At 40.3% G+C, this 26,862-nt stretch overlaps 1 protein-coding gene across 19 annotated transcripts in view; it reads left to right on the forward strand.

Annotated features, from left to right (window-relative positions):
* MICAL3 (microtubule associated monooxygenase, calponin and LIM domain containing 3) overlaps window positions 1-26,862 on the forward strand; it is a 182,361-nt gene that overhangs the window by 52,907 nt on the left and 102,592 nt on the right. For all 19 annotated transcript variants that reach the window (XM_064654486.1, XM_064654501.1, XM_064654487.1 and 16 more), the window contains exons 2-4: window positions 19,334-19,709; window positions 25,066-25,273; window positions 26,714-26,830. In XM_064654486.1, the coding sequence (XP_064510556.1) occupies window positions 19,446-19,709; window positions 25,066-25,273; window positions 26,714-26,830 (589 nt within the window). In that variant the 5' untranslated portion in view covers window positions 19,334-19,445. The remainder of the gene's footprint in view (window positions 1-19,333; window positions 19,710-25,065; window positions 25,274-26,713; window positions 26,831-26,862) is intronic.

Here is a 26,862-nt window from a genome sequence, read left to right on the forward strand (position 1 = left end):
GCAAGAAAAAGGCAGTGATAAATCTACAGGTTTTTAAAACTGAAGTTAAATATGGGGATATTTAAAAGAGCAATTGGAGCCCTTCTTCAAGGGGTAAGCAAGATGAAATATGACTGCATTTTTAAAAAGGTGTTTCCTTAAAGCGTCCTGAGGACCTAAACTTAGTGGTAGATCCAGACAAATAATTTTTATTCTTTCTTTGACAGTAAGCAGGCTGAGTGTTCTTGGCTTTGCTTATGCAACTTCTAGTTAAACTTAGTGGTACTGCAACTAAAAAAAAAAAAAAAAAAAAAGAGGAACTTTTTCCCCCAGACATGTTGTCATACTGAGATGATTGGAACTGCAGAATTTTTTAAAATACTGACATAAATATTTTCCTGTGCCAAGACCTTGTTGATTTTTAGGTTTTTGGGTTTTTTTTCAACCTTTCACTGACTTGGAAAACTGAGGGTGAGATGATTACATTTATTGCAGCCTCTGCCCTAAGGTGTAACAATATCTACATCTTCATGATTTGCATAAAACAGCTGAAAATCCCTCAGTTGCCTAAGGGATCAGTCCCATCTCACACAAAGCTTGTGTTTCTTTTCCTCTTCATTTCTCTTGTGATAGCTGTGCCATGTGAGGAGTTGGATCAAATCTCTGACCTGACCGAAGAGGCTGCTCGTGTTTGGTTAGGCCAGAGAGATGCCAGCATGGCCTTCAGCTGAAACTCATTTCCAAAATCAGGGAACAGGGAATCAAATATCTTTCAGTGGTAGCATGAACAGATATCCTAAATACATAAATTTAAGCGAAGATGGACCCATATGCATGGAGATCCTGACTGCATCTGCTATTACACCCTCTAATTATGCATTAACAGGAAGGTTGTGTGGCTGGGTTTGTGACCACAGAAGTGCTGTTGTTCCTTTCTGCATTCTCATTAAGAACTTAATAATACTGTCTGATATGATTTAATAAACCCAGTGAAACCACAGGACTGGAAGAGAAAGTTGTAAAATTCAGGAACTGGTTTTGATGAACAAGAATGTTGTCTTTGGCCTTTTTGAAGGCAAAAATGTCTGTTAGCACTTCTGTTTTGGACACAGGTACTGAATTTTCTCTTGATCATGTTTGGCTGAGATTGCATTTTAAAATGCTCAATTTTAAGAAATGTATGCTACAGTGATCTGAATAAATTTTGAAATTTAGAATGAAAACATATCAAGAAGTAAAAGAAAAAAAGCTTAAGAGATTGTGTTCTTTGTTCTCACAGCACTCTAAATGTAGGAAAAGCATAACATTTAATTCTTCCGAGATATATTTACAGAGTTCAGCGTAGCTCACTTGCTGGTGATGGATAACAGAGCTTTCCCTCTGGAATCTCTAGTGCCATTCCAGAGCAATTATTGGTGACTGAAATAGTCTCAGAAGCTTACAAAGCAAGCAGCAGATTTTGGAAGGTTTCTCTGTCCCTGTCCTAGGAACTGTTCCCTGTATTATTCTTGGCAATTTGAAATGGAAAGATAGTACTGCAAGGAGACCCTTCTTGAAGGGTCTCTTCACTGCATCTAAAGAAAGAGAGGAAAAAAACCACCAACTGTGGCTTTTCCTGCTCATTCTGTTTGTGGCAGATTCAGACCTCAAAGCAACTAAAACCACTTCGGTTGCATTATCTCAGAACATCATATCACAATTATTATTAGGTATGCCAAGATATGTTTAACTCTTTCAATTAATTTTTTAGTGTTTTTAATATAGTCTAAACAAACCTACACTGCCTTTTCTTTCATTGAACAGTGAACTGGAGAGCTCAAGGAAGCATTTAAGTAATTAATTTATTTGAACTTAGCAATGTTAAGGAAGCAAGTTTTAAAATTAGGCACTTTTATTCCTGCCAAAACCTTAATGCCCTGTTCAAAGGTTGGTGTTTGAAATGGGCCTTGAAGAATTGAATTTTAAGGATTGTAGGAGCAGGAGAGTAATAATTTGTATTATGTCTCCTTGGGATGTGCTTTTTATTTACTACTGGAGGAGCCAGGTTAGGTCACATAAAATCTGGAATACTCAGTAATTTCAAAACTGCACTTGTGCAGATTTCTCTCTTTAAATGAAAACAAGCTTGTTTTAAAAACAGGGTCTCTGACTTTCCTTTTTATGCAAAGGGAAGGATGCAAATATAGGTATCAAAAGCAGAAGAAACTCAGTGAATACTTCTGCAATAAGTAGTTGACCTCTTTAGGCTAAAGACTTGATTCAGGTATTGGCTAGAAGTTGTTGTTTTGGATATTTTCTGCCAAGTTTCAGCATAAATTCCCAAGTTTATGAACAATTCTGCACTGTAACAGTGTATGGCAATGTTGTAGCTGAATTTTAGCCTTGCATCCCTACCTGGGCTGCCTGCTGTGAGAAGGGAGGCACTGATGCTGTGCACTAAGGACAGTAGAAAAGGTTTCTCATTTTCAGTGCTTGTGGTATTCATGTCTAGACTAAGCCCTTTCTAAGTCTAGACTGAAGGTTTTTTCCCTGTAAAAGGCTTAGTGCTACTTTCCCTGGTTGCCAGAGGATTTGAGTGGTGATAGTTGTTTTCTAAATACTCATACATACTTTTTTTTTTTTTGTTGTTAACAAAAGTTCTTTTTAGTCTAAACTTGTGACTGGAGGACTTCAGTGTTGGATTTGCAGAGCTTGCAATTAGTTTCAAGCCAGTTAATGAAAGCAATGCTCAATCTTTCCTAGGCCTTACCCCTTTATAGGTGCTGAGATGATTAACTTCACTTTTAGACTGCTTGGCAGGAACATACTCCCAGCTTTGACCTGATAATCTTTTCAAATCCTGTCTCCAGACCCTCCTGTTAGGGGATGAGGAAAGGAAGACGGACCCTGGGCATAAGAGGACTGACCTGCTAGAGGTTCTTCAGTCCCACATCCATGTGTGTAATAGAATTCCACTAAAAAAGGCCTTTTTCTAAATCTTTGTAGGTTCAGTCCGCTCTGCTGGTTTCTTAACCTGTCTTCCCCCATAACTGACTTTTTTCTTTTTCTTGCAGGATCACTTGTTTTTCCAAGTACTTGTAAGTAACTACCATAAACTGACACTAGAAACAGCTTCTCATCCCAGAGGTGAACCTTATTTTATTGAGTTCTTCATATGTCAGAATTAAAATGGCAATCCTGCAAGAACTAAAGCCTCTTGATTGCACCAAAACTGAACCAGGAGTCTTTGGATTCTACAGATATCTACTGTTTTAAATCATGTTGGCACATTGCAAGTCATCCAAAATGTGGTTTTGTAAAGGCAAAGGCAGATAACTTAAAATTCAAGTGGTAAATTTTTGATTCTTCTCTGTACATCAGCATCACCTTTTCCTCACGGCCTTGTAACAGTGACAATACAGGATAAGAGAATAATCTCTGCTTTGAACTATCTATTTAAAATGTTGTGCTTTGGTTGCCAGCTGAAAAACTATTCCTTTGTGGCCCCACTGCCAGGAATTGCACGCTGCCCTCAGAAAATATAACATGGATTTTATTTATTTATTTATTTATTTATTTTGCTATTAGGTGTGAATACCTTTTTTGATGTCATTAGGTGGCACTTCCGTAAGGCACTTTGTAAGAAACTCACATGTTCTGGGTCAACATCTGGACCAATGCGACACTCAATCACTTCTGGAGGTTCTCTTCAGTGTTATTTTTATGATTCTAACAGTGCTTGTTTACTGCAAATTCAGATGTCACCAAACTTGACCAGTAAGAACTATTTTCAAGGAGAGAAGAGACAGATTATTTGAACCCTTGGGCTTAGGTATTGCCCTTGTTTAGAAAGTAGAATGTAAAATGGGATTCACAGCTACAGTGCCATCTACTAGAGAAGTTTCATGTGTTATCTGCATGGGTTAAGCTTTCTTTTGTTTAATGTTCCATGAGGCCTGGGAATAAACACTTCAGTTTGTTTCAGGGTAAGGAGGAAATCTGAGGATCTTATGAGTTTCACGAATATAGGGGAAAAAGTGACTTGCTGCTTTTGGCTCTCTTGACTTTACCTTTTAGGGTGATGTGTGCTGGGACTTGGGTATCTATCCTCTCTTGCATTGCTTGGTTACATAAAAATTAATTTGCCTGGAAGTTATATATGCAGGTCTGTCTGTTGCAAGAGATATTACGTTAGGTTTAAAGCATCCCTTGTGACTCCATCCTTGGAGATACTGAAAACCTGACTGGGCACAGTCCTGAGTAACCTGTTCTAGCTGACTCTGCTTTGAGCAGTAGGATCAAACTAAGCAATCTCCAGAGGTCTTTTCCAGCCTTAATTATTGTGTAGTATTGTGACTCTCAATTTCTTAGTTTGGCCCACTCCTCAAATTAGAGTTTTAAACAAGGTAGGTTGGTGCACTTCCCTAATCAACAGCCAAATCAAGTTTCCTAACTGAGAAAAGGAAACATGGATGTCTTTCCCCAGAAATGATCTTACTTCTTCTGCAGCCAAATAATGATCTGATGAAAGCTAATGGCATGGCAGCCCTTCAATTTAATCCTAGCAGGCTCACCTTAGCACTAACTCTTGTTGTTGAGTGTAGCCTAGATGGGACAGACTAGTTTTCCTTTGTATGCACATGCTGTTTTTCCACAAATGGATTTTAACTACTTGTGTTCAGTGAAGGAAGCCAGAAAGGGAGCAGGCTGGAAGCTTCTCTATGCTGCATCCTGTCTGTAGAAAAGGTGGCTGAGAGAGTGAAGCCTGGACACTCCAGTCACAAAGCATCTTTTCTCTCTGTGAAAGGAAGGCTGATCTTCTTCACTTCAGTTGGTCATTTGTCCTTGCAGCCTGGTGTGTCTGTGGAGGTCACACCCAACACCTTTTAGGCTGACCTGAGGTAGGACTGAAATAGATGTGGGCGCAGGTTGTGTGTGTGATGTTCAGCTGTTAGGTGGAAATCAAACCCACCTTTGGTAATGGATTGTTTGTTTGCAAGTGTTTTGCATCCACATTTGCCTTGCTGCAGCTGGCTGTTGCAGTGTTGTAAGCTTCTGTCACAGGTTCCCTACGCTGCTTTCAATTCTTCCAGGGAAAGCAGCATTTAATAGCAAGGTACCCATCTTGTTGGCCATTTTGATTAGGTGTTGCCTGGCTATAAATTTGCTTACATAAGCTCATGTTAATGTAGCATGTGGTATAACTAATAAAATAGCTACGAGTGAACTGCCATGTCCCCTGGAGTGGAGGAACATGGGAGTCTAATGCTTAGATCCAGACATACAGAGGCTGGAAGTGCTCTGAGTCCATGAAGAAGTGTGTGGGTACCACTGGTGTTCTCTCCTGTGTGTCTTGTGAGTTGCTGAAGTACCTAAATGTTGTGTAACCTTAAGGTTACTCCTGCAGCCTATACAGAGATGAGCTCTGAGACCTGCAATGCAAAACACTGGCAGACTGTTTTCTCCAAAACTAAGAATTATGATGGGCATAGGGGCACTTGGAAACTAGAGAAGGGACCACCCCTTGTAGCCAGTGAACAATACTGTATTATGCTTGTCAAGGACATTTCATTACAGCTGGATACTGTGAACTTGCTGCTTTGTTCTGTTTCTCGAAGATATTACCACATCTTAATCTATGGCTGCTTAGAAATGTGCCAGCAACTTTGGACTGAAGTCATAGACATGTCTAAGTACTGATCTTTCTGTTAAACTTGAGACCCTGCTGATCTGCTTAATGGCTGTATTACTGCCAGATCTGAGGAGTTAGGCAGGAGACTAATGAAAGTGAAGTTACTGTTGCATAGCATATGTGGAAAAGGGAGAGCCAAGCTTGTTCAGTATCAGATTAGAGCAATCCTGAATCAACCACAGTGTTGGGGTATTTGAGATATTTTTAAGAGCAATTCAAAGACACAAAATATTTTTTCTTCTTTCGGGATAATGGACTCCTGGGCAGTAAAATATGTGCTCAGAGCACTAGAAAGTACTTATCTCTTAAATTCCCTTATGTAATTTGGTGAACTGATTATACTCATATAGCTTGTAGTCATCTCACATGCCTTTATTAGCTGTGGGGACACAGATGTGGCATAAATTGCCTGAAGTGTTTCTTCCCATAGCATAGCTACACCTTTGGGGGAATACAACATTCAAATTTCATTTTCCAAAGTAAACAACATGCAGTAGTGTACCAGCAGCTTTTATTATGCTGCTTCTGTACCTTGGTGCACTACCAAAAACACAGTTTCCTTGAAATTAGATGAACTTCTTTCCTGCCTTTCCAAACAACTGTTCTGTTAGCAGGACTGTTTCTGTCAGCCCTATGAACACAGGCAAAATTCTGGAAGTCTGTTGCCACCTTCAGCTTTCAAGGCTGTAATTCTTTAAAATAGAGGAAGAAGCGAAATTTCACCCATCCTGCCAAGGAAATGGAGTTTCAAATGACTCCAGTCACCTCCCTCACACTTCTTCCCACCCCTCACAACATGTGTCAGTGAGAGGACAGAGGGTAACAGAAATGGCTACAGTATCAGCTGGTTTCACAGAAATTAATCTTTATGCAGCAAAAGGCCTTGAAAGCTGGTAATTCTGTGCAGCATTATGAATCCTCAATGAAGCTGTTTTGCTTTGCATACATGTTTGTAAACATAGTTAAGAGCATGTGACTCTGACTTGGCACATCAGTTGTGCATATATTGCCATGTCTGCATCTGTACAGTAATATCAAAGCACTGGACGAGTTTGGAGGTAAATCTTTGGATGTGGTCTGTTCCTTTTCAGTCTCAGAGAACTGTATTCTCTTAATAAACTTAGCATTTAATTGCCTCGGGCTCTTCTTTTTGGGGAGTGCTATACAGCCCCATTTCCCTCATTTCAAAACCCAATGCCCTTTTTCTACCACTGCCAGAGGTGTTCTGTTTATCATGTTGATTAAAATGGGTTAGAAGCAGGGGAGGTGGGAAAGGATGATCACAAGTTCTTTGTTAGTTTTACTGGCCCAACAGCCCAAGGGAAGCTTCCACATGAAGCTCTATCTGTCTCCAGGCCAGTGGCATTAATATTGCTCTTTTCTGGAGATACTGCTGCATTCAAACTATGATATTTGTTTCTTTCACAACCAGATCAGATGGGTTTCTGATAGCCTTAGCACTCTGTCTCATCCTACTTCTGTTGCTCTAGTGCTTGAGGTCAGTCCATTTCCCATGTAAGATTTTTTGATTCTCTGCAGGGAAGCAGAGAATCTACTGTACCCAGAAGAAATCCATTCAGATATAAACACGAGACACTTCTCTGCTAATGAATGCAGAGAAGTGTGAAGAATTAATAGCTCTATATTGGGGATCATATATTTACTGAATTGATCATACTTGCATCACATATATGTAAAAGGCTACTTATTAGTGGAGCTGTTCAATTGGGAAAATGAGTGAGGCTTGGATTTGAGATGAGTACTGCACTTCTGAGCATCTTCCTTGGGAACAGAAAGTACCAAATTGTGTTTAAAAGATGAAGGAACTAGTTTTGGGGGGAAAGGTTCCTGTTCTTGCTCTTTAAGGGTCAGGGGTGTGATGCTGCTCCTTTGAGACCAACTTTGCCTTTACATTGATATTCTGGAGAAAGAACTAGAATTTATAGGATACACATGAAGTGAATTTCAATATTGTAAAACCAAGAATGAGACAGTCTGATGTCCTTTCATTTGGAAAAGAACAAGAGAGGAGAAATGGTGATCCCTGTGACCAGTGAGTACCTTGACATGACCTTCCCAGCCTTCAAAACCCAAACCCCCACCCCATACCCAGCAATATGCAGTTCTTTTCCTTGGGAAGCCTGGGAAAAGAGAGCCTCTCTTAGTCCAGGAGAGCTTGATTTGACCTTAGCATAACAAAGACCAAGAGGGGATGTGGCATTGTCTATAAATATATGTGGGAAGAGAGGAAAAGCTAATGCATAGGTCAGCATCATTACAGGAACAGAGAGGTGTAAACTTGGCCTGGAAATTAAAAGAAAGCTATTGATCATAAAAGCCACTGGCTCAGGAAGAAACATCTGAGGTGATAACAGGGATGGAACATAAAGCATTATTTATCTCAGTTGCCACTGTAGTAAGGCTAGGAAATTGCCTGGTTCTATCAGCCTCAGATCCTTCTGTCTGCCTCTTGGTCTTCCAAATGAGTATGTCCAAGTTATTCCCTATAATTACACAACATAATTCAGAAGTTCCTGCAGAAGTTGCATGCCCAGTTGGTGGTGTCAGCCAGGGAAGGAAAATGAACTTTCAGAATGGCAATGACCTTAACAACATGCTTTAATTTTTGGTCAGCCAGGCAATTGGACCAGATGATCATTGTAGGGCTCTTCCAACTGAAATAATCTATTCTATTCTAGAAAATAAACTGATGTTACAGAAATAAAAGGTTAAAAGCAAACATTACTTATTAATTGTGGCCCCTCCCATGTATTTGAAGATCCAAGTGTCAAAGAGTTTTCTAGACTGACCCATGGAATAGGAAATTTTTCATTACAGTTGGTTAGTTAGTTAGGGTTGGACTCGATGATCTCAGAAGTCTTTTCCAACCCGGTTGATTCTGTGATTCAATGATTGTATCTTTCTGGGTCTATGGAGAAAAGGCTACTTGTGAGAATTTCTGGGGTGTGTGTATGGGAAAGGACAGAGGAGTGGAGAGAGTAGACACATGGATTTTACTGGTAGCTTTCACTGTAATCAGAAACAAGTTCTTTACATTTCTCAATCCTCAAATTCGTGAAAACCAAGTCTTTTTAACAGCAGCATTTGCTTCTGTTTGTGCTAAATTATTTACCAGTGAGCAGCTGGATGGAAGGTAGTTTCCAGATGTTGAAGGCCCCAGGATGTTCTGTGCAGTTAACACTGTGGTCTGATGCACAGGAGCACCATATGGATTTCCAGGAAAGCAGCTACTGTCGTGCTACGGTTCTGCCACCACTCTTGGTAATTCCCACTTTACAGAGCTGTGCCCTGCTACCAGTCCATTCTGGCTGACTGAGCCTGAAAGCAGCAACTGAATGAAGCTGAAGAAATGAATTCTTAATTTTCAGTATTTTATTTCTGAAGGAGAGCTTGTCAGTCTGATCCCAAAATTACCTGCCTCTGGATAAGCCAGCAGCAGCCTGTTGGTATTGTCCCTGAGAAAGTCACAGGTAACCCTTCTCCTTGCTGCATTAAAAGCACTTCTGGCTAATGCTCAAACACCAGATGGAGGATGGTGTTCTGAAATAAGAGATTATGGAGTTTATTCAGTTTGAGCCCAAGGTCCAGAACTGAATCATCTGCCAGTGGAAATGCTGGAATGCCCTACGAGACAAATCCCAATCTGTGAGCAGCACAAGTAGCTGTGGAACCACTCTGTGCTCACTGAGAACTTTGCCTGTTAAGGAGCTGCACACAGATCTCTTGCACAAAAGGGGTTTGTAAGTCCCTTGGGGAGGGCTCTCAGACCTGCCTTAAGCAAAGGGGATGCTCGTGCCCCCTCACAGAGCAGCTTTCTATGCCAGATAGCTCTGAGATTCAGCTTGAGAACATCTGCCTCAGACCCCCAGATATTCTTGCAGAGGAATGGCCCTTATCCAAAGGAGGATGGAATTAAAAAGACTAGACAGAAAAGTCCTTGAGGATGAAAGACAAAGAGAGAAGCTTTTATGTGTCCTTGCTCCTAGGAACAAATTCTGCTGAATGTCATCCTTACACTTAGGTTGGATTAAATGACTAATTCGTACCAAGTCTTTTCATGTCCCCACCAGTGCAGCTGTATTTGAGCAGACTAGTGATGTGTGCCTCTGGAAGTGATGATGACTGCCATCTTATTTCAGAAGCTGCTTGCCAAAGCCTCAGGGAGAGGAGAGTAAGTCACAAACCCACCTCCACCTCTTTCCTCTAACTGATTTCCTAACAGATTTTTGCTTGAGGCACTGAGCTTGGCATGGTCTTTGCTGAGAGAGGCATCTCCTGTGGGTTCAGGGGATTGCTGTCTGGCCAATTGAAACTGCTTCAGCGTTTACTGAGAGTCAAATGTCCAGCCAAGCAGGGAAGGTGCTGCCTGGTTACTATTTTTAACCTATGTAACAATATGTGCAATTGATATTAACTGATATCCAGAGCTGAAAGTTCAATGTTACGAGTTTTGGTTCCACCATCCTCTACCTGCAAACTGGATTACTTTTCAAGGCTTTGATACAATTTATAGCGTGAGAAAATGTAGCCTCCTTGTTCTGTCAGTTTGTCAAAACTGAGCCAAAATGTTGGACAGGTTATTTGCTTACAATACATTCCTGTCTCCAGGTAAAAGCTTTCCTTGTACCTGTAAGGAAAATGAGCGATGGGAAGCATTAGACACACCAGATTGTGTAACAGAGATGAATTTTCATTAAGCTGCTAGATTTGATCAGTTGTCATTTGACAATGTTAGTTGTTAGTTGCTAAGGGTTGGATTTTGCTTTGCTTTCTTACCTGAGGATCGTGGAGCCTGCCAGAGTGCAAAGGGTGGGTATTCTTATCTGGAAAAGAGGAAAGATTTACATGAGTAAATTTATTGAGGGTTAATACTAAACTAAGTTTAAGATACTGTCAAATTAAGAACTCCAAAATGCAAGTACAGTATAAGAGAGTGCTTTGAGGAAAGGCTAGGATAGAGATTTTTTTTTTTTGCATCTGAGAATAAAGTCACGTCCACAGGAATGCACCCTGGGAGAGGTTATAGAGGAGGTTTGTGGGACTGTGGAATAGACCTCAACTAAATTATCTAATTTATGAAATAAAAGTTATAGGATTATTGTGTGTACGTTAATATGTGTGTTTTCTATCTGTGATCTAACAAATTTGGATTTAGCATTGTGTCTGTTGAACACATTCAGTATTTTTTCTGTTGTCTAGAAGCCCCAGAACTTACCAGTGTAACAAATAAGTTCTACCATGAAAACTAGGTGTAACTCCATAGTGAATATGACAAAAAAAGATAAACCATGATGGAAACTAGTCTCCTTCAGGTTCCTTTCAAATCCTGCTTTGTGCCCTGTTCAGACTCTGTTCAGGCAGTAGTGCTCTGGCTGAGGTGTGTAATTCTCTACCTCTGAAAAGTGAAATTAAACTGCTTATTTCTATATTATGCTCTAACATAGTGACTGATGTGGGAGGACAGCACTGCCTGTGGATCATCAAGAAACAGCCTGATCTAACCTGGATCGAGTTCGTTGTCGTTGCTGTTTCTGATTTTAGATGTACAGAGAGACTGCACAGCACACATTTTCATGCATGACTTTGAAGGAGAAAGGAAGGCTGGGGGAGTGGTTTGAGCTACACGAGCAGGGTACACCCATGAGTGGTTACAAACACACAATGGGATTTTCTCTGGCAGAGGTGAAGCTTGAGGGAGTCGGTCTGCTGGTGGAGCCTGGGTCTGCTGGCCATGCACAGGATAGCTGGGATGGAGAGTAGGGGTAGATTACAGGGACAAGAAGCTGGTGCTGAGTAAGGTGCTGGTCCTCACCTGCACACGAGTCTTTAGGAGGCTGCTCCTGGTTGGATTTTTCTTGTTAAGGAAAATGAGGTGGCAGTTTTGGAGGTCTGGGTTTTAGGTCCAATTTTTTTAGGTTTTTTTTTTTGAGCTCTGCCTGTGTATTTACCTGGTAATTATAACAGCTAAGGTTACACCCATGGGTTGTAGCATGGTCTCAAGTCCTTCCTGGACTTGTCCTAGAATAAAGCTTGGGATCTGTTTTGCTTTTAGAGTATAGCAGTCTCAAAATAAAGTGGTTTGTGGGTTGGAGAGATCTTTATAGCTCTTTTATTTAAATGTCTGTTGACTTAGCTTTCTTGGTTCCCAAAAGATTCTTGCAAGACCTGTATTAGGAAAAGCATTCCAAAATTCTGAAGTTCCCTGCTTTCTATATTCAGCCTTCCTCTACAGAAAAAGGTTACACATCCATTAAATAATTTGTTTGAACTGCTCTGTGCAGTGTACTCGATTTGTGATGCCATGCCTAGTTGACTGTATGTGAAGGGTGGAATTAGGAATATTTTAATCCTGTTTTCTAACTCCCTTGTCCTCCACCACTTCCTTTGAGGAAGTGCCTGCCTCTTTTGCACACCCATAACAGCTGAGAGTTGGAAGCAGCACAAATAAAACTTGCTTTCCCATGTTCATTTTTTAATGTCTTTAACTGGAATATTTGTTCTTTGTTTTGTGAGAGTCTAGATTTGCCAAACCACTGAGGAGTGAGCCTTGAAGTTTAATGTCCAGGCAGCCATCTGCTGTGATTAAAATAAATGCTGGCACAAATGACCAGTCTTTGAACTTGCTTCTGAGGTGCTAAGATGTTTCTCCTGACCCAAATGAGGGTGGCTTTGGTAAATTCAGCCTGGTCTGGACCCTGTGATTCTAAGTGACTAGTAATTTTGACCTGTGTAAGGGAGAATTAGGTAATAAAAAGGAGGACTGAAGCAAGTAAGTGGAGACGAGTGCACAAAGTAGAAAGCAAGCACATACTACATTAGGTGCTAGACATTTTAATTTTTCAGATCTCCTGAACCTTTTTACGTGCTCATTAAAGAATGGTAATTTTTTTCCTTCTGTCACTTGCAGGTTAAATGGTTCTATCTGTCTCTTTGTTCCTGCTGATTATCTCTCTTGCTTTGTGATAACTTTTGTGATTATTGCAGTCTGTGTTTTGGTACCAGGTTCTGAAAGATAGAAGCCTTCACTTACGTAAATTTTTACAAATGTGTGTGTGTGTGTTTCCTTAGAGAATTTCTTTTATGAGATTTTTTTTTTTCCTAAATACAAATACAGGCTCTATTTGTTTTCTCCCTGTGCCATGGAATGGCTTGGGGTGATCAGTGTGCTGCTAGGATGTGGAGACCTCAGAGGACTTGGCTCACTGGGCTGCAGGGGTCGTTATAGTGTGCTTGTAGCCTCTAGTCTTCTTTCTGCTCAGAATTTCTAATTGGGGCAGAACAGTGTTCTTCTAATGTTCGTTAAATCCTTCCTGAAAACTGATCTTTCTTGGGGTATATGTAGTATGTTGGCTTGGGAAAATGAATGGATCCATCTTCTATATGGTGTCAAAAGCTGCTATGTCTTGCTGTGCTAAGGTGACTGCTTTGTTTTGTCCCAATTTGAAGTCGTAAAGTTTTGTTAAAGTGTCATTCCAGGCATTTCTTAGAGACTTTTTTTTATATATAAGAGCCTTCCTTGGGTTATTAGACAGCATTTGCAGAATTCTGGGGAAGTCCAGCTTGTAAAACTGGGTGGGAACTAACTTTAGGACGGATTTCTATGTTGATATGTAGCATCAGGAACAGTTTCAAAGCACTTCAAATGAGGGAACGACATCCAAACCTCTTGCTCCTTTGAATGGTGGAGTGAGAAGCCTTCACATGTTTCAGCTGATAGTGAAGTCACCTTCCCTCACCTCAGAAGTGGAGTATGTGTGGCTCATCATAAATGCCCCTGCTCTGACTGCCCCTAGGTGTGGAGGGTGGTCTTTGTGGAGGTGCTTGTAGGCTGAGGGCTCCCTGTACTGAAACAGATGGATTTATGGTCTGGGGACTTGTGTTTTCTCAGGAGGATTTGTGGGAGATGCGTGGCTTTCACCATCCAGGTAACAAGCGGAGCCTTTGCTGCCATATGTCATCTGATTTGGGGAGGCCAGTAAAAGAAGTGTTGCTCACGTGTCTTGCTGCATTAATGGCCACTCTCCGGAAAGTTTGCCATGAGAGTTTTGATTCTAGTGGGATGTAGTACTTTTTAACGTTGGAATAAAAGTGTGTTTACTTTGAGAAATAAATTTTCTTTTGCTGCTCATGTGGTTCTTTACAGTGACAGTTCCAAAGGCATAAAGAATGTCCCCAGCTTCCCAAACACAGCTGGTGAGTTGGTGCTGGATGAGGAGGAATCACTGCACTGGTCACCCAATGTCAAGATCTGTGCTGTGAGAGATCTACCTAGTACGTGGCAGTGTCAGGCATTTAAACTATTCATTCTTCTTGAAGCTTGTCTTACAATTTGACACTCATCCAGATTGCCCACTGTTATTCCCTTATCATCCTATAAGGGAGGAGATACCTCTTCCTTGGTATAATTTCCTTTTCTTTTCCATCCAGAGAAGAGAGATGATCTGTTTCTTGATCTTTTTCTTTATTTTAGTGTTCATTCAGTGTAGGGACTGCTGTGATCAAAGAGTTGTGTATGACAGAGCAGCAGCAAAGTTTGTTTTTTGAATTCATGTAGATAAAAGGTTGTATTTTGTAGGTCAAATGCTTTCAGTAGTCACATTGTGGCACATAAGAAATGGTTAGTAACAAGCAATGTACACATTTTGCTTCTGTACCTTGATATGAGTTTGGGAACCAAAATATTTTCAGTAACTGCTTCTGTATTTGTATGTTTCCATGTTCTTGGATATAATTTGCATTTCTTTTCAAATCATTACTCGGTTGAGTTTTTCATGACACGAGAATTCTATGAACTATTTGTGTATGTGCTAAGAACAGGTTCTTGTCGTTTCAACCAAGTTCATATTTGGTTTCTCTTTTCCCGCTTCTGGCCTAGCTTGGGAAAGAGGGTGGACAGGAAAGGTGGAGACCCAAAAGACTCACTCCCATATAGTGGGCAGAAGCCCACCAAATTAGGTTTTATAAATGTTTTCAAACACAAACATCTTTTTGACAGCGTATTTGCTTGAGTCTTGATTTTTATGAACAGGAGCAGATCCAAATACCATCTTAAAGCATACTGTGGACAGTGCTGACATGCCCCTTTTCCATCTGGTGTAAAAGGGAAGCTGTAAACAATGGCAACCACGCCTTTGTCCTCCTGCTTTCCCATTCTCTGTCTGCATAATATAGAGCTAAAATAGTTGCCACTTTTGGCTTTAGCTTTTCTTGTCAAAATTGTCCTCTTTTTGCCATCTGTTCCACAGTCTTGCCACTGCCCTAAAGCTGCACTTCTTGGTACCTGTGAGCACTGAAAAAGTCAGGAACATATTGTAGCAAAGTCTACTCCTTTTAGCTGAAAGTAAAATAAATTAAATCTTGGAAATGAAAACAGAGCTCTTTCATTTGCTGGAATAGATTTTTTTAGTGTTGTTTCCTAAAGAAGGCAGGCTTACAGGATTGAGCTGTTTGTCCATCTGCTTTTCAGTTCATCCTTAATAACTTTTGAACAATTTCATCCAGATTTGACGAGGAATAAAAGTCTCAAAGGTAATTGCTTTCCAACAAGAAAACTGGAGGCTGGGTGGAGGAGAGAGACAAAAATAGGTGTCCCCACTGTCTGCAGCATGAGCTTAACAATAATCTGTTCTTAGGCTTTTGCTAGCCAAGTTGCAAGTGTGTCCTGGCCTCCTGGGTACTGCAGTAATCTCCAGTCTCCAGAGCATGTTACTGAGTCTCACTTAGGCAGAAACTGAGGGGCCATGAAAGGGAGACAAGGGCATAGGGAACGTTGATGGAGAACTGGGAGTTTTAGGGAAAGGATGAAATCAATGGAAATTGGGGCTGTTGGAGCTCTAAGTAGTTTTATGGTAGATGGACCAAACTTGCTTTCAGATTCTGTATGGTACTACTACGCCTTCTTGATCTCTGACTTCTCAGAGATGTGTCTGCCAAGGGTGCATCTGTGGTGCTTGCCAGGCTGTGAAATAACCCAAATGTAAGAAAGGATTTACATTGTGCTCAGAGAAACTCAGCATTCTGAAGTGCAGCTGGGCAGCTACTTTGGCAAATGTTTTATTCACTCCTGTTTTAGGCTAGACAGAACAAGCCGTGAATGTAGATTGAATTAACTCAATAGTTTCTGGTGGGGGAAAAAAAAAAAAACAGGAGAAGATTGCTGAAAAATACATTTCCATAATACTTTATTTTTTTCCAGGCTCAAGTCACTGTTTGAATGAGCACTTCTAACAAAATTAGGAGGGAAAAGGGGTGGTGGTGACTCCTATAATGGGTGTGTTTATTTGCCTGGAACATGCGAGCCCTGCATTTGCAACACTTGCTGCAGAACTTCAGTTTGTACAACCAAATTCATGATGTGTGGCTTCTGCAGAATCTCTCTTCTCTCTTATCTTTCAGCAGAAGTAGGGCACTGGGCTTTCTTTCCCGTGTACGCACTTGGTAAAATATTCATATTCCTGCATCCGTGGTGACTGTGGGGAGGAACCACCACCTGGAATTATTCATTACCTGCGTCTTTGTTTTTCATTGGTTTGTTTTGTCCTGGGCGAGTGCTGGAGATCCTGAGCGTACTTTCAGCCGTGAGTCAGTGACAACCTCATGCTATTATTGTAAATAGCAACATGAACGCTGTTCTTGCATGCGTTTTTCCACGGGCTTTGTCTTCCTCGCCCAACGCTGCAGCCAAGGAATTCACAGAGCTTCTGAGTCAGCAATCAGCTGCCTCGAGACAAAACATGCAGGATACTGCAGACTTGCAGAACAGCGGGCAAGGCGTACGAATACCCTGGAAACCTGGCAAATAATTCTTGCCTGCCCTTGCTTTCCTCCTGTAATTTCCATGTTCTCTGACGTGTTGCTGGCGGGTTCCAAGGCCCTATGGGTGTTTACATCAGGAATGCAGAGTTCTAGGGAGTGACTTACCGCGGTGACTGAAGCCTTGGTGTTTGACCTGTGGGCATAACTGACTTCCCAGCCTGTGTGGAACGGGATGTCGGCAGAGCTGCTGTGCTAACGTGTCACTTGGGATGTGCTGTGTGAAATGACCTGCTGTCTGCAGGTCTGTCTCCTGGCTTGGCCAACCTTGAACACAAAGCAGTAAGTTCTTAGAATTACAATAGTTTGAGTTTTAATTTTGGGATCTCCCTGAGCAGCGCAGAACCGGTGCTGCCTTACTCCTCTGGTGATAAGGTACAGGAGAAGGAAGAGTAAGAAATGATTCCTATGCTGTCCTTACATCTGGATATATCAGTAGTGGACTGTGGACTCAGAGACCTAAATTGTGACTGCTTAATTTAGGTCGTGTAACTTCTGCTATTCTTTCTGAAGAAGTCTCAGTGACCCAAAGCACTGCTGTAAAGTGAGTGTTTGGGTGGTAGAGTGGGGTGCAAGAGGTGGGGGGAATGTAAGAGAATAGCATTCAGCTTGGGAGGTTGTGCTAACTAATGAGGCATGTGACTTTAGGCTGTTGGTATTTTATTGTGCTCATGTTACACAGACACACTGAAACTACTCCTTCAGTGTTAGAGGTGTTTTGTTGGAGTTCATTATAATATTCTTCTTGATAACAGGAGTCACAGGCTTTCAGTATGTAACAGGGTCACAAGAGCTGGAGAGGGACTTTTTGCAACAACATATAGTGTAAGACAAGGGGGATGGCTTCAAACTGTAAGAGGCAGGTTTAGATGGCATATTGGGAAGAAATTCTCCCCTGTGATGGTTTTGAGGCACTGGAGCATGTTGCCCAGAGAAGTAGTGGATGCCCCATCCCTGACAGTGTTCAAGGCCAGGCTCTGAGCAACCTGATGTATTGGAAAGTGTCCCTGCCCATGGCAAGGGAGTTGGAACTAGATGATCTTTAAGGTCCCTTCCAACCCAAACCATGCTGTGATTCTATGACTTAGACTCTGCAGTAATGCAGTGGTTTCCCTGAGGCACAAGCCTGGAGCATGTTTCCAGCTTTACAACAGTGAAGTTAAGATTAAAAATAAGGAAAGCAGTTCCATCCAGCTTAGTGAGCAGTACTGATATGGGCATGGCATCACCATAAACCAGTTAGAAAAACAGCTTCATGTATACTGAGTCTTCTGAGACGTCCTAATAAAGTTAGAATCGCATTCTGCAGTATAACCCATTGTTGTACTGTGGCTTCTCTAGGAAATTTTATTTTTAAAAACATCAATTTCTGTCTGTAAGTAAAGGTTTTCAGGTCTCCTTTGCTATTTCTGAACATAAACAATAAATACCATGTTAGGCTGAAAAGCAGGAGTGCCCAAATAAACTGCTGCAGAGCTGTCATACGGGAGGGGAAGAGACATGAGCTGTAATGTTTGACTTGGCTTCCTGTCTGTTGGAAGCAGGAAAAGAGCTGGTGAGAAACTAAAAAGTTTTATTCGAGTCCACATATTTCCTTTTTTACTTTAATACCCTTTGCAAAAAAACCAAAGGACAAAAAGCACCTCAGAAGTGCTTTTACTTCCATAGTTCCTGCGTACGTTCCCATGCTGCCTTCCTATCTGAAGGCAAACAGAACTATTCTTTCTTAGAGAACAGGGTAATCTAGTCTATGTATGTACTTAGTATTATGTATAAAAGAAAGAAAAAAGGTTTATTGTATAAAAAAAGAAAGAGAGAGGAGAAGAGAAAATATCTATTCTTTAAACAAAATCTCTAATTGTGAGCCAAACAATTAATTCTGTAAGTCTGCAGGCTGCTTCTGAGGGATCCCAGAAAGGCAACTAGGAGTAGCAGAGCTCATGAGAGCATGTGTAATCTGCCTCAGCAGATTAAACTAGACTCCAACTACCCCCTAAAATTTTGTATGGGCCTGCATATCAAAAGAAGTTGAAACCCACAGAATAGAGGAATTAGTATGAGAATCTTACAAGGGTCATGTACCAGCCACGTTTTGCTCTTATGCTGCTCACCTACTGACAGAAATAAGTGCATAGGCCTTAGGTAAGGGGAATGTTTAAAGTGCTTCATGCAACACAGACAGGCTTTCTTTTTTCAGTCTTGACATCTTAAGCAATTGATTGCTTTTAGCAGGTTTAACTTCTTTTTAGGATCACAGCAGCCATCACTGTACAAAACCCAGTCTTTGCAAGACTATGTGCTATGCCCTCCTCTTTCCTCTTCTCTATTTATCATGAGCATGTCTTTTTGGAATGAAAGAACCAAAGCTTATTTTACTGATGCAGTACCAACTCTTGAAGTACTTTGTGGTAGCAGTATCTTTAAGACCAGCACATAACTATTCCTGTGCTGTTACACAGTAACTGCGACATCAGTCGGTCTGCATCTTTTGTTTTCACAACCTCTTCCAGGCATCATGTAACATCTGCCAGTTTACTTGTGATTTCTCTGCTGTTCGTTTGAAATGTGTTTTGATGAAACTTCCAAGGCACTGGCTCAGGTTAAAGTATTTTGTGATTTAACAGAGGTGAGATGTGTCACTGTCTGCAGTGAGGCTCAGTGAGCTCTGGAAGGCTCTACTTCAGTGAGCTTGGTCAGAAATCCTTGGAGTATCAATCAGTTGACTTACTTAGGACTGATGTGTTAGTAATTACTGAGAATCTGGGCTCTCAGTTCAGCAGGCTTAGACAAAATTTTGGAAAGAAAATGAAAGAGCAAGCTGAGTTACATTTTCTTCTTTTTATCTTTTAGGTTGATAATGCTTGTAAGCCAGAGGTGAAAGTGGCTCAGCAGAGCAACACTGGGAAGTCTGGCAGACTGGATGAGAACAGCTGCCCCCCAGGGCAGCTGCAACGTGTGAAGCATGGAGGAGAGTAAGAACGAGAAGGTGAACCAGGCTCACGTTCTCTTCGACAGATTTGTCCAGGCTTCCACCTGCAAGGGGACTCTCAAGGCTTTCCAAGAGCTCTGTGACTACTTAGAACTAAAGCCGAAGGACTATCGTTCCTTCTATCACAAACTCAAATCCAAGCTCAATTACTGGAAAGCCAAAGCCTTATGGGCCAAATTGGATAAAAGAGGCAGCCATAAGGACTATAAGAAAGGGAAAGCGTGCGCCAACACGAAGGTAAGAGATACACTCACTGTGGTCAAAACAACTAGTACCTGTTTGTCTCTGGAACACACAATAACAGTGTCTGGATGTAAAAACGTGTTTGCTTGGTGTCACTCTAATGCTGGAGAAGACTCAGGAATATTCTTATACATGTATTTATAATATAGCCACAAGGTGTGAGCATTTGACTAGCAATCAGAAATTCCATTTGCCACTACAAGATTTGATTGCCCACATGAGTATTTGTCAATTATTCAGGAGAAGCAGCTTGCAGGTTCCTCTATTGTGCATTTTTGTGGCATCAATACTATAGATGGCTTAGGAAATCTTAATTGGTAAACCTTTAATCTCGGTAGACTTTTATTCGCATTTTTTTACTAGGCAGTAACAGGGACATGCTGTTGGAGTCTAGGTACAAAATATGCATGTTTGGAAATTTCCAGCTTTAATTTGAAAAACCTCATGACTCTCTGAAGAAAAATAAACTTTCCTGCCAATTGGGTAAAATATCCTGTTTCCCGTTATTTAGAAAATGATCATTTATATTCCAGATTCAAAGAAGAAAAAAAAATGCCCTGGAAACTCATACCAATTTCTTTAAAAGGTTGGTATGTGTGGTATTTACTGTAGGAATTCCTGTTTTACATACACACACACAGAGCATTTTACCTTTTTTTTTTTCCAACCTGAATTACTGTGAGCTGGCATTTATGTGCTGCACGCTGGTTGGACTGTGCAGTATGATCTTATTTATTTGTTTTGTGGTTACTGAAAGCAGTTCTTTATATCCTTTATCAAAATGTGAATAGAATATGTTGTTTTTGTAAATAATCAAGCATTCTTCCTTTTTTAAAAGAGGCAAATAGTACTGAACACTATAAAATTTAAGCAGGATTCTGTCCTTCATTGAGAACAATAGATGCTGCTGCTTCTTTTGAATATTCACCTTCTGAGAGAAGGAAATATTTTAATTGGAGGAGTAAATGACTAGATCCTTAGTAGAGAACAGAGGGGGAAATATATCTAGTTTAGAGTATGTCATTTCAGATCTGTGAAGTTTAATTCTCAACTAGACATTAGAAAATTGTGTTAGTGTCTTAATTGTTTATTCTGTTCTGCTTTTCAGTGGCCATTTTCATATGAAGGGAGGCATTTATAATGCATTACTACAATAACTTGGTAAACTGAAAATGGAACAATTGGGCACTGTCATGGTGGGCAGTAGCTTCAACACCTCAGAAGTACAACCACTGTTAAGGTTTACATTTTTTAGGGAGCATAAGAAAGGAAGGAATTACAGCAAGATAAATGTAGTGGATTTTGCGTATACTTAGGAATAAACCTTCCCAACACTATGGGATGTTATAGAGAAAATTCCAAATTGTTTTTCTGAATAATTGATTGCACTGTACATTCATTGGATTCAGGAATTGCTCTTATGTGGAATGAAACATGATGGGTAGAACTGAATTAAGGTGCTAAAAGTTTGTGAAATGAGGTCAGGTGGTTTATGTTTTAATGAGAAAGAGATTGAGGGAGCTGTGGAAGATGCAGAGGCCTTTTAACTTGTTTGAATAATAGGCTATAAGAATGACTTTTGCACCTGCACTCTGAGTATATTTTAGTCTGCAATACTATTTGTTAACACTGAGGAAAATGGTTGCTTCAATAACAGAGATGCAACGTGGAAGAAGAGATTTAATGGAAGGATAGGTGGACAGTGCTTCATTGTGACAGCATACAAAAAATAGATGTGAGTGGAGGGTGACATCCAACTATGAAAGGCATTCAGAAAATTGAACGTGACATATGTAGAGAGGAGAAGTGGCAAGCTGAGTTTAGAAGGACATTAGAGCTCCATTTGGTCATGTTGGGGTTTGAATTGACAACTAGGGAGCCATAAAGAAATGTCAGAAAGGTAAGGATTTTAGCTTGGACAAAAAGTAGCCAACTCTTGAGCTGGAGAAGTTCTGTGAATTGACAGCACTGACAAGCTGATTGGAGCAGTGTCTGTGAATGAGGTGATGCAAAGGCAATTTGTAGACGGAGGATCATACAAGAGACAACAGGTGAAGCCCCATGGGAGGGTGGTAGTAAGAGAAATGAGGGAAGTCCTTCAGACTGTGCTGTGAAAGAATATCTGAAGATGCAGAGGAGTACTGAGCCTTAAAAAAAATCAGACAAGGATGTGCTTTGAAAAAATTACGTAGCCAACTGTCTTTAATAAATTAAAGCTGGCACACCCCTTTGCCCCTAATCAGAAACATAGAGGACTGGATTTGGGATTCACACCATTTTGAGTAGTTAAAGTAGTAGCTGAGAGAAAGTGAAATTTAGTTTAAAAAACTTGGATGTATTCTTTTTATATTTTTTGTATATGTTTCTATTAATTGCTTGTTTCCTATCCTAATAGTATCTGCTGTTAAATATTTATATGTAATTCCTAAGAGAGAATCATAACTGCTCCAAGCAGAGGCCTTCTGAGAACTGAATCATATCTGATTTGATGTTTCCTAACTCACTTAGTTTTATATTCCTAAGTTTAATGTAATTTGCAAACCACTGATTAAAAGATACAGCAATTTAAGTGGGCATGTAGAGACGATAGAATTTAAAATAAAGATTAGGGATTACCCGTGTTATCAGAACAGAAGTCAGTCATTACAACAGTTTGGCTGTTGTACACTTGGAACATACACCAGTTCTGATTTCTCATCCTCTGCAGTGTAGCTCTTAATTTCCCATTTAAAAATTGGTCAGGGATGAGGTGCTGTGCCTGGAGTTGGGCAGTTTGTGCACATGACCAGCATCCAGGCTTACTAGAATTCAGATAATCAGAGTATGTGGAAGCAAGTCTTGGACATGATGGGCTGTTCAAATGTAAATAGTTACAAATGGTGCTCTCTCTTCATTGGTTATACAGAGAATACAGGATTTCAGTTTGCCTTTAATGTTCCATTACCATGGCATTGTTACTGGAAACTTAATATAATCTGTCTGAAAGATCTTGAGCAAGAAGTGTTTCTGAGGGGTGAGACAGCTCCAGTGCAGGGAGTTGCAGCAATTGCTTGGAGTCATTGAGGGGAAAGGGAAGAAGGAACAACAGTAGCTGCCTATATTTGGCTGTACTTGACATCTCATGTAGTTACTGTGGTCTGACAGAGTATCAGAAGGTGGGGGGGCTCTACAAGAGATCTGAAACTGGAAGAAACATTAGAGGTGGAAAAGAATCTTCTATTTTTAATTGTGCTTAAAACTTGTTATGTTTTATAACAACATAATGTTTTCGTGATGGTAAAAGAAAAAAAAGGCAACTTTGACCATGAATTACTTCACTGATTATCATATATTTTACTTTCAGAACATCTAGGATCTTAAACATAACCTAGATGTCATTAACCACATCCTTCTGTTGGGGTAGGGGGACGATTACAAAGAACAACTACAAAAAAAAATGTTTCTGTGACAAAATTGCAGACAATTAGTTTATAATTTGATTATGTAGACCTGAGTTTGAATAGTCTCATTTTAGTACAATTCCTTTGCTGTTGTGTACTCCATTGTAACTATTTTATATGTGGAAAATTATTCAAGAAGAAAAGCCACCCAACTCAGTGTGTTCTTGTTGCTTATTGAATCCAGGCTCTTTGAAGGTCATAGTTGTCAGACAAGCACAATTATTACCTGGATAAAATGATACACTCAGCTGATTTTCTTAGAAGTTTAAAAAAATATAGACCAAATGCTGTTCAAGAGTTACTTATCTACAAATAAAATAATATCAAATTGAAGAACATATTAGGTCCTAGTTGAATATCCCTTTTAACAAGTTACAAGACCGACATCTGTTCAATATCCAAGTCTACTCAGGAATTTATTAGTGCAGGGGTTGCACTTGCCTTTTGTCCCAAATGCCTCCAGATTCATGAAACTACTAAAGAAGCAATGGTGTTATTATTCCCTTCCCTTTCTTCTGGACTTGGATCTCTGCCCTCAAATTTATGTGACTTCTTATCTTACACAGTCTTACTTTGAATTTGCATGTCAGTTGTTGTGTCGTCACTGATGTAACTTGTACTGGTTTTTCCTCATTCAGGCTTTATATTTGCAGTTTCACATTATTGCAGAATTTATGGCTCAGTGAATAAGTGGTGAGAATGTGACAGCCTGTAAAAATTGTCATATGGGGATGACCAACAAACACAGTTTTGGTTTGGGATAGGCTGTTTATCAGAACATTGGTTTCTGGTTAAGTTTTGGCATACTTAAGAATTTCTTAAGGAGTTTTTCTGTCCAGCCATAAGGATATGTGAGGATCTGGAAAATAATCACATGGCAGCAGCAGTCACCCCTGTGACTGGTCTTTATTCTGTGGATGGGGTTTGTACTCGGTAGAAATCAAAGTGCAATAACGATAGAACAAAATGGACTGTGTACTGTATTTATGAGAAATCACATACCAGCTTTCTCCATGGACCTCGGTTTCTGTGGGTAAGAATTATCAGCTGACTATCTTGGCTTTTTAATCTTAAAAGAAGTTTTGCTCTATCGTGTCTCAGAAAGTAGAAAGTCAACACTAGACTGCATGTATTTTCATTCTCAAGTTATTTATTAGTGTCTGATAATGTTTGTGAGTGGAGCGGAGAAAGATATGAGAAGGTGAAAGACCTTTTGTATAACAAAGGTTGGATTGGAGAAAAACATATTTTGATAAAAGTTGTGCAGTCACACAAAGTTTGTATTTGCGCTGTGTTTACTTCCCTGAAGTTTCCTTTGCTGCAGTAGTAGAAGCACCAACATAGAGATGAGTTAGTGCTCTAGCTTAGCTACTGTCTGTCTTACTCTAAATGATGATGTTTATAGAAGCATTAGCATCTCATGTGTTTATCTGCATGTGTTTATGCTACTGAAGATATTCTTAAGAAAGGCCAGCTCAGGCTTTGGAAGATGAAAAGAAAACTTGTCGTTGCCTTTTTTTTTTTTTTTAAGACAAAAATAAAAAGTTATGGAAGGGAGGAGGGAGAAGCCATTAGACATATTGCTAGTCTCCAAGTACTTATGTAGCTTGGAGAGTACACCTTGGCAGCTCTTCTTAGAACAAGGGTTGCACGCAGTCAGTTTACTTGCCTGCTTCCCAAGACTTTTCTCTGCTCTGGAATGTGCTTTATTTTTAGGTTGCAGTTACTGCTTTAACCATATCAGTGGCAGAACTTGGCAGGTAACAATAGAAAGACTGATCTGAAATTTCAGCTGATATTGCAGACAAAGAGCACTTGCTCCTAAGAGCCGTGGGATGCTTGGAAGCTGTGGTAAAAATACCTATTTCCTCCTAGGACTGTAAAGTTACTCTGTGCTGGTTGTTTTGCAGTGTCTGATAATTGGGGCTGGACCCTGTGGCCTTCGTACAGCCATCGACCTGTCATTCCTGGGAGCCAAGGTGGTGGTTATAGAAAAGAGGGATGCCTTTTCCCGCAATAACGTGCTGCACTTGTGGCCATTCACCATTCACGACCTGAGGGGTCTTGGCGCCAAAAAGTTTTACGGCAAATTCTGTGCGGGATCCATAGACCACATCAGTAAGTACAGCAGCTGCTGGACACAGCAGCACTTATTCTGCACTGGGGAAAAGTAGGTGAGGGCATGGGGTAATTAAAGTTCAGTCTACCCCAACCACTGCTTTCAAGTCCTTATGGTACAATTCAGCATTGCCTTTGCATCATGCATTTTGGGCTAGACCCAGATGTGAAAGAAATATGTTGTCATGAGATCAAAACACAGGCAAAATGTATCTATCATTGTTTATGCATTCCCAAGGCGTATCTTCTTCCTACGTTGAAAAGTACACAGAGGGTTTAAACATTTTTTTTTTTCATTTTTGATGGATAATTTTTCTGTTTTTCTGATACATTCCTGCAGCTGCCACATTATTCTGTCTCCCTTGCGCGTTGTAAGGGACTTGTAAAAAGGAAAATTAGTGAATGCTTTTGAACATTCTTGTGAATGTCGATCTGGATAAAGGAGGAACAGTTTGGGCTTTGTTAATTTTTGGAAGTGATGAAGATATGTTAAAGAACACTGCCAGCCTATGAATAAGTTCTGATTAAATAGAGGTTTACATGTTAAAATCCAGAATAATTTTGATGATTCTCAGATTCTGAGAAATCAGTCTCCTTTGAAAGCTGAATGCTTTGGTAGAGCAGGAATTAATATTTTTCTTTTAATTCTTTTGTTTTTTCTTTTTCTCCCTGAAAGTTATTGTACATGACAGAGCCAGGTTTTGCCCACCAGTCTTTATTCTCCACTTTTTTTTTATAATTTGGCAGTGAATGCTAAAACTGGAAGATCTTCAGAACTTCAGTCTTGCAGATTGCTTTTTTCTTCCAATTTCTTGTCACTTTTATTCTTTCAGTACTTATTGCATGCTGTCTTCTTTTGTGCATCAGCACAGCTGAAATTTAGTGTTTAGGTGGAGGATTTTTTCATTTCAGTGTCTGAAATATTACAGTAAGGTGTCTTCCTTCAAATTAACAGAGGTTGCACACTGTCATTTTCATACCCACTACCTATGTAAAATGAAGAGGAAAGAGGTGGTGAGAAACTTAATATGCCCTCAAGGTGTTAGGATGAAGGTGCAGGTTGGTATCACAGCCAGGCTGATCACATGGCTCGTTGCCATCTGTGACAAGTGCAGTCCTGCTTGTGCTGTCTTCCTTCTCTCTTCTGCAGAGCATGTTCTGGTTGTTTCCCCTGTTGCTGATTTGGGGACTGAAACGTCCAAAAAAATACTTACTCTTCTTTCATTCTTTGAAAAGGATTGGGTTTCAACTATGTAGAAGTTTCTTGGCATGTTGTGATATATTCCACACTGGTGCTGAGAAGTGCTGGGAACGCAGTGGGGGAAAAGAAAACAGCAGCTGTCCTTTGAATCAGTTTATTAGTTATGTCACACAGACACACATAGGCATCTTGTGCTCTTTCCTTTTTCTTTGATTTCTTTAATGTTTGCTTTTTTGCAGGTATCCGTCAGCTCCAGCTTATCCTTTTGAAGGTTGCCTTGATCTTGGGAATAGAGATCCATGTCAATGTGGAATTTCGGGGGCTTGTTTACCCTCCAGAGGATCAGGAGAATGAAAGCAAGTAGCATTGAAATGGGTGGTAGAGAATG

This window comes from Pseudopipra pipra, chromosome 5 (genome assembly GCF_036250125.1).
Source record: "Pseudopipra pipra isolate bDixPip1 chromosome 5, bDixPip1.hap1, whole genome shotgun sequence".
Lineage (NCBI taxonomy): Eukaryota > Metazoa > Chordata > Aves > Passeriformes > Pipridae > Pseudopipra > Pseudopipra pipra.